General features: G+C 35.9%; 1 protein-coding gene across 1 annotated transcript in view; it reads right to left on the bottom strand.

The window, feature by feature from the left end:
• Positions 1-330: 330 nt before the first annotated feature.
• LOC142008617 (cadherin-7) overlaps positions 331-8,935 on the bottom strand; it is a 106,865-nt gene continuing 98,260 nt past the window's right edge. The window contains exon 11 of the mRNA XM_074985853.1: positions 331-2,926. Coding sequence (XP_074841954.1) covers positions 2,433-2,926 — 494 coding nt within the window. The 3' untranslated portion in view covers positions 331-2,432. The remainder of the gene's footprint in view (positions 2,927-8,935) is intronic.

Raw genomic sequence — 8,935 nt, 5'->3', positions numbered from 1 at the left:
CACATTTTTATGATAAAAAGGATTAGAACTTGTTTTTTATAAAATCTAAACCAGGGAAAAAAATCAGGCAGTTGTGCTGTTTACTTAAATCACAATGAAACCTCCTTTGAGTAATATGTGCTAAAATCAGCACTTTTGACTTCATAATCCAAATGCATGAAGTATTGTATCTTCCCACCAATAAAAAGATTACTGTAAAAGTGTTCTCTCAGCACCTTGGTGATTTACCAACTAAATAACACCTTATTTTATTGAACTGCATGCAATAGATACATTTTTTTTCAATTTCTTTTATTGAAAATCTTACATACGTGACTAAAAGGCATGGGTAATATCTTTCAGTTCCATTACAAAATCAGTCATCTATTTATTTCTCTATATATGTATATATAGAGAGGAACAGATTTAATACAACTAGAAGCAAATCTACTCAATGATGAAACAATGATTGTCTACAAAAATGTTATCCAAATTAAGTAACTGTGTTGCAGAAAATCAAAATTATGTTTTCAATGAGGCTGAAGGCCACTTTCACACAGTTAATTGATAATGCTGGGTTGCAAGAGTTACAAAGCCTTAAGAATATTTTTCTAACACCCAGGTGCAATCCATGCACTAGGATTTCACTTTAAGGGCTCTCTTGTCAGAAAGAAGAATTTTCAGAGTGATCATCATCTTCTATGGACTAACTACTATCTGCATACTTAGGCCCTGACCCTTAAATGCTTATGCATGCCTCTGAATTCCTAGGAAGTCAAGTCACTGGAATTTAACACATGGATAATGTTTCCAAGATAAGATCACCTACATATTCTTCAAAACAAAAAAATATGGAAAGAATATTAAAAATATAATTACTTGAATATATGCTTTATTATCTAATAATAATTCATGAAAGATGAAGTATAAATGTTGTCAGAATTATTTAAAAAAATCTTATTCTAAGAATCCCTATTTCAAAAATTGTACAGTATTTTAACCTACTGCAATTGTCCTTTTATTTTGGCACTCCTGAATCTGTAGAAATTACGTGTTGTGAAGTGAATTCCTCTGGGGGAAATACTTACGTGAGTCAGGCTCTAAAGATGGCTTCTGGAGTTTATAATATTACATTGCTTAACATATGCAAGAAATTTTCAACTGTCTTTTACTGTGATTCATTAACAGTAAAAGACAAGGGGAGAAAAAAGCAGTCTTTAAAGTCTTCTACGCACAGGGGACATGTGACCTTCAAAAAACTAAATCTTCAGCTAAAGACACTCCCAACTACCACTGAGTCGTCGTCTTTCAAAAATGCAATGTACAAATATTTTATTCAAATGTCTCAGACATGGTAGTAGCTCAGAAGAATGACTGTGTGTCCTTGTAGCTGTGCTCCTTTTGGAGAGATGAATGGCAGGCTCAATTGCTTTACTGTAATTTCTCCATTTCCATGCTTCATTTCCTTCTTGTATCTGAGGCTGGAGAAAAATCAGCATGTTCTGACAAGTCTAATACCATGAGGCAGTAAAATGGACCTGAATTTAGTGGAGACTGGAGCTCCCAAATAAATATAACACTATATGTCAAATTAAAACCAAAACGATAAATTCTCCTGTACAAATCAGAAGAGATAATAAAAAATAACAAATAGACAGCAACTTTTTGCATACCTACACAGGCATCACAAGACTGTTTTCAGCTTTAAGAATCCCTTTCCATATTTCTTATTTTATGTGATCTGTAAATTATTTCAGTATGCTAATGGCAAATACTGCAAGTTTTCTTAGCATGGCTTGCAATTATTTTTGTTTGTTTTGATAAAGTAAGAATTTACACAGACTTCTGATTAAATGGCTCTCATGACTATCACAATCACCAACAAAAATATTCTGCTAAATTTCTTTTTTGTCTGTTTTTTTTTGCTTTTTGTTTGTTGGTTTGTTTGTTTTTTGAGCTACCAACTGGCATGCAACACTGTGAATAAAATTTGCCAAAAGATTTTGTATCAGAAAAATACAATACATTGTAAGACTGTGTTGAATGGTATACTGTGTGTTTGGTCCCTCTTCTACCTATCTCTTATTACAAACTTTACAATCTAGACATGGCAGAACTGTGAAGGCATCTACAGGCTATCATTGGCTCATTGAAGTCACAGTGCACTACATACTCTTAGAAGTTGCCTCTGCAGGTATCTGAGTTGCTATCCATTTGGATATGGCTGAGCATCTCATTTAATCAAAAATGCCATCAAATGCTCAGGATCTGTGTAGTCAGTGCAGTTCCTAGGACAAGTCTAATGAAAATATGCTTCACCAAGGCAAAACAAAAAACCAAAAACCTAAAAGATTAAAAATGGAGAAATATGTACAACTTGCCTTAGTCCAGATGTTGAGTTTTTTTTACTATTTTGTTTTTCTTCAGTGCATTTACATAGAAAGTTCCCAAGGCTAGGAGTACAAGCTGTCGGGTCCAGTTCCATACATATCCGCAAGTCGTTTAAAACGAGGCCCCCAGTCACTGAGGTAATCATAATTTTGATCAGAGTTTGAACTGATGGAATCTAAAGAGCTGAGTGACTCAGCCACTGAGCCATTTCCCTCAAATGCATATGTCTGCAAGGAATCATATGGTGGAGCACAGGGATCCACATCAGCCTCTTTTAGTCTCTCCCAGATAAATTCCCTAAAAATGACATTATCTGGGATACTTTTAAAAGTTGGTCTGCTCAAGAACTGAATCTCGGGAGTCACATCCCTTCTGGTCTTGGTGTCTCGGATGATGTTTAGATTTCTCAAGGCAGCCATGTCAAAAGCCTCTGTGTCTTCTTCTCCACCTCCTTCATCATCATATCTGACTATGTTTTCCCTGATATCTCTCTCCTCATCAAAAATGAGTGGCTCTTTTTTCCGCCGTCTCATGGTGACAATCAGCAAAACCAGCACTGGAACACAAAATACACAAGTTTTAGTAAAGCTAAAGTTTGAATTTAGCCTGCATGCAGATGTTTCCCAGCAGTGAAACTGTTCCTCAGTTTATACCACACAAAGCCCTTCTATATCCAGCCAGGGAACATAATGTCCACATCACGCAGTTAGATTTTGAATCACTTGCAGGTTCCAAAATGGCTTTTAAACAAAGACCTTTTAGATATTTCAGTCTATTTCCACAGTCATTCTGACTTAACGTCTTCATCTTTAATGCTTTATCCCACACTATCTGCTAAACATAAACGTCAGAAACAGTTCAGTCTGAATACTATACTCTGAGAGACACAAAATGTAAAATAAGATTTTTTTTTTATTCTTGAACTCCTAATTGCTCAAGTGGTAAAAGTGCAGGCACTAAAATAAAATAAAAAATAAAATAAAATAAAATAAAGCCCACCATGGAGTTTAACAACCATCATTAGAGAAGTGACTGAATTAAAATTTGCCACCATAGGTTCACTTGACTGGGAAACTCTGAGTTGTTAAGTAATTCCTAATAATGCCTGTTTGAGTTCATGGATTAAAAGCATTCTCTATATTAGGCTGCACTTTGCTTTAATGTACAAAGTACTATAGTTGATGTCCATGAATTATATCTGATGAGAATTGTTGAGGCTATTTGGGTTTATCAGAATAACTCCAAAATGTAATGATTCAAATAATTCTGATATTTTGGGTTTCTTTATTTTACTTTTCTTTTTGCTTTTTTCATCTTAAAAGACAAGATTAATTTGTTAGACTTGTCCAAAGAACAAGGCGGAGTTTTACTCAAGGTGTATGATTGAAGTCATTTACAGTTTAAATGTGGTTTTGGTAAACAACGAGGTATTATTCATAAACATAATTCAAAAGGACTAGTATGAATACTATATTCATGTCTGAGATAGAATGTTACTTATCTCCTAAAATTATTCTTTTAATATGGAGGCATCTGAATAACTTTGATGGGATTAGTGGGAGCTGTAATTTGCCCAGAGAGAGGGGAATGTATGCTCAAGGTTGTAAATATCACGAGATATTCAGTGGTATAGCGGCTCTTTCTCCCTATCTCATGGCATTGTGCTTTGGTGCTATATTTGATTGCACCAAAGAATGTATGTTTGTAAAACACACATTATCCAGGGTTATGTTTTCCACCCCACAGCACTCACATACGTCAGCTGAATGCTATGCATACTTCCTGAAGGGAGAAGTTCCTGAAAGCTAATTTAGATCAATTTTGGTTTAAAGGAACTCAGTTCTCCTTTGGGCTGATTTCTTGCATGCCATGCTTCTTCATGGACTGATCTTTTGTTTTAGAATATGAAACACCGAGCGTAAGGTTTTATAATTTAAACACAAGCACAACTGGATCTATAGAACAGACAGGAAGGAACAGCACAATAGGTTAGTTGAACTAAGATATTACATAATGAAAAATAAATTAGACACTGCTAACCCAAATATATATTATAAGCACTAAGTATATCAATAACAACCTAGGGATTTCTCCTGACCTACATGAACTGTCCCCAGGTAGTCTCATTTGTGACATCGGTGTGGTACATAATGCAGGATTGTTTCCTTCATAAGAACATTTTTGGGCGGTACTTTCTGCAAATAACAGTCTACACATCGGTCATAATAGGTGGATCTGATGGCAAAAACACCTAAGCAAGTCAAAGCCTTCAGTCTCATTTTCTGTTCAGAAGTATGACACCATATTTCTTTTGTAGCTTTTGCAGGCCAGTGTCAAATTGGCCTACAGCACAATCCAGCTTCTTGAGCACCTTGTGTGCCTTCTGACAGTAAGACTGAAACAAGTTTTTTTGCTAAAGGTTTCTCTTTTTGACAAACACAGTAAGCAATAAAATGTGTTTCCTTCAGTAGCTACAGGGCACACATTTAATAATCCACCTATTACCAGATGTGATTGTGAATTATTGCTGCATCAGCCTATATATTTTCTATGATGTCTATTGGCACAAGACTTATGTTATATTGAGGTGTCACTGGTATGAGACAAACTCTTCTGTGCTAGGCTTACCTAAGCAGTACGAACAGTTGGGATTTTGGCATTTAAAAGGGATTTAGAATATTTTCCAAACTTTTTTTATCTTAGCAGAACTTATGTTTTGTTGTAAATTGCGCTATGGTGAACATGACTCCGGAGGTTTCTTTTAGCCCTATGATTTTATGATTCAATGATATGAAAGTTATATAACTATATATTTATATATCCTGGAGAAAATGGTTAAATTTCACTCTTAACTTCTTAGTAAAGTGACATTTTTAAATGAAACACAAGTTACGTTGCTATCAGTGATAAATTTGTAATCTTATTTAAGATCACTCTAGATATAACTAAGGGTTCTCTCCACCTTTTAGTTCTTCTTTTATATTTTTACCACGTCAGTGTGACAATTTTTATTGCCATGTAACAGTCAGCTAATCATTTCCTTTACTAAAGTGTAAATGTGTTTTCACACTCCTGTCATGCTGAGCAGACTTCATTTTGACATTTAAATACCTGCTAATAAGTGAAAAATATGAAACTTAGTAGCTATCCCTGCCTAGAGGTACAATAAAAATCAAGATAAAATGAATGTTTTATGTGGTATGCCTTGTACGTGCCATTCTTCCTTGAAGCCAAGACAAATACAAAGCGTTTCAAAAGGTTAAATATTTTGGCATTTAGATGGCTTGAAGAGATTATTAATTTCTAACTATTCTAGCAGCTATGAACAACAACCTCTAAATGAACAAGCCTTAGCTGCATTGTAGGAACTCCAGCGATTATGACAGACCAAAATCAAATGTCTGTGGTACCTAAAGCAATCAGATCTGATTTTAAAAGTAGTGTCTTTCCCATTATGTTCTAGTTCTTTCCAATGTTCATCACGTAGACAGTGATCAAGAAAGTAAAGAGTACCCGCCTGACAGACAGACTTGAAAAGCTAATTGTATATATTGTACATTAGAAATAAAAATGTAGTACAAGCATTAGGTACACGTCCTAATTCCAAACAACCACACAAACAAGAAAGTGACAGGCAAAATCACTGGTTGTTATATTTAATGAGCAAAGCTGCTAATAATAACAACTGTTACAAACAACTAATCCATGATTAACCAGAACAACTAATGGCAGGGACTACATTCAGGTTATGTACCAATTTAACTAAATTTGTCAAGAAGAACAATTGCGTTAAATGTGATAATGTCCTTGTGTGGATGCAATTATACAGATCTCAATGCACTTATATCGGCACAGTTTGTTTGGATAAATTTGTCAAAATCAGCTATACCAATAACAATAATAATAATAAATCTTTCTATCACTTCACTGTAAGGGTTGTACCCATTTACCTTAGTCCCTCTCTAAATAAAGAGTTCAAGTCAATGCAAAAACTGTGAGCAGACCAGTGCCAAGTATATTCCTGTTTAAGTCACTGACTCTCAAAACCATTTTCAGTGTGTGTTAATTTGAAGTTCTTGCTTATCTCAGTAGGTGGTCACCCAGCACATCTCCCTGTCTCTGTTTTTGTTCTAGAATTTCATTTCAAATTTAAGGAAATTGCTGTGTCATTGTAAACATGCAATAATAGCCAACAGACAGCCCAGAGGAGAGGACCACAAACAGGGCTATAAAAATGGCATGCAGCTAATAAACAAAGATCATCTCTGCCATACAACTGTCTCATAAGCATGATATCTAATATAGCAAAAAACACATCAGGCTTTGAATTAGTAAACTATTAGTTCATGCCTTGGATGTAGTATAAGTCTTGAAGCTAAAGTGCCTTGGTAGTCTTCTAATTCAAACACTTTCATGGTTAGATTGATTTTGTGGTTAAAGCAGACTGGAATGAGGACATCTGCACAGACTTTCTGGGTGACCTTGTGTAAATCAATCTGGCTTAAATTTTCAGAAGTGACTGGTAAGGTTGTATGACCACTCTGAAAGGTTTTAGGAGGGAAGATTTTCAGAGGGTGGGTTCAAAGCATCGTCTGAAACTCAGCCCTCATTCAAGGTGTCTCAGGTTGCGTAACCCACTATTAACCCACCCCAAAACATCAGCCACTCAAAAATATATATAGGCCATAATCGTTTAATGAATAAGTTTAACATTCTGTGTCCATTTTTTTCTCTTAAGAGTGTAAGCTGTTTTAGGTCTGGAGCTGTTTCTGAATATGTATTTGTACCTAAATTGCGAAGATTCTCTGATCTCATTAGGATCCCTCATGATGCAATAGTCTGAACAACTAATAAATAATGTTATTTTAATTTTTAAATTACTTTTGAAAGTTTAACCAATGTACTATTATACAATGTAGCATATAGAATCATGTGTAACAAAGGTGGGTAATGAATGGCTGGGGGAGCCACATGCCGTTTGTCAGGGTTGCTGTTTGGCTCCCTGCCAGAGGCTAAGCCCGGCAAACAGCATATGGCCCGTGGGCTACCAATTGCCCACTCCCAGTGTACAATGAAGTGCAAAGACCTGCTTTCAGTATGGAATAGCAAAGTAGGTGTTGATGGTGGGTTATAGTCTAACATATGGAAACAAAACGTAGGTGAAGCACATTACTAACTAGACTAACTTTATCTCTCCACTGTTCCAATGAAATTGAAATTGCTGAGCTCTGGAAAAAAACTTATATAAGAAAATACTCATTTTGTGACCTTTAATGTATGTGTATAATAAAACTGTAGTTATACACAGTGCTAATTGCTTATTATAAAAATTATTATATCTGTGAGATGGTCACTGCAAAACAAGGTATATTGAATGAAACTGCCATATAATTTTCAAAGGAGTTAAAGATTTCCTCTCTTACTACTTAAAAGAATTGTGTGTAGGATAAAGTAAATGACACCCAGCATGGTACGTTTCAGATGCTCTCTGTAGCATAAATTAAAACCATGTTGTTCATTGGAAACAACGGCCCTGATTGATACTTGATACTTGTGCAGCTTTTCTAAGGAATTGACTGAATACTGCAACTTTCTTGTGGGACAGAGTTTGGAATGCAATCTTCTTTAGTAAGATTTGGGGGAAAAAATTCATCCCTTTGGCCCCTCCAGTCTGAGGCTATACATCTGGCATTCACACAGGATTACATCTTCAAAGTCATGTCTCACAAGCACCTGCTGCTTTGCTGCTAAGCACACAAATGTGACTTTGTAGGTAAAAAGGGGTAACATACTCAGATATGCAACTGTCCATAAAGACAATTAAAAGTGAGTTTTATGGGCATCTTCAGATGGCTAGTTGTGAAAGACCATAAAATACAATCAATGACACCTCACATCAAATACACAAACACAGTCTTGATACCTTACATCAACAGCCATCTCCCACATATGCTGCAGAACAAATTATTTACATCATATCTGCTGACTGCCTATCTCCTTTCCCAATTAACAACTAAATGCTGGTGAACAGCCTCAAAGTGATAGGTATTTCTGTGTAGCATTTTGGACCAGATTCCAAGTTGTGCAAACTTGGTTAATTTGTCATCTACCTCCAAGCAAAACCAATCAAGACCAGATCAGGATCTGGTCCTTAATCACTGACTCAAGTTTGGAAATAGGGGAGGACCGTTCTTTAGTTCTGCAGATGATCAGGACGTTTTATCTTTTTTTTTCCATATGGTTCTATTTCACCTTTAAACTCACATACTGTTCTTAAGTATTGAAAGAACAATTTGAGAACAGCAAAATGAGTAAGAAACAAATTTGAAAAGCTCCTTGCTTTGCATGTCACAGCCTTAAAACACTAGAAACAGGTGCACCAGGGCATAAGATATGTCCTGGGACACAGACATGCACAGATTTTGGTGGGCTGTGGTCCACTCCCCCAGCACACATCTGTAGGGTTTGACCCAGGTACTAATCCTCCATTGGGATAAGGGTGAATGAGCAGGCAGCCAGAGGCAATAAAGGAGATATTCAAAAAAGGTAGGCCCAATGCCTGGGG

Source organism: Carettochelys insculpta, chromosome 2 (assembly GCF_033958435.1).
Source record: "Carettochelys insculpta isolate YL-2023 chromosome 2, ASM3395843v1, whole genome shotgun sequence".
NCBI lineage: Eukaryota > Metazoa > Chordata > Testudines > Carettochelyidae > Carettochelys > Carettochelys insculpta.
This window is presented reverse-complemented; position numbering and strand designations above follow the sequence as displayed.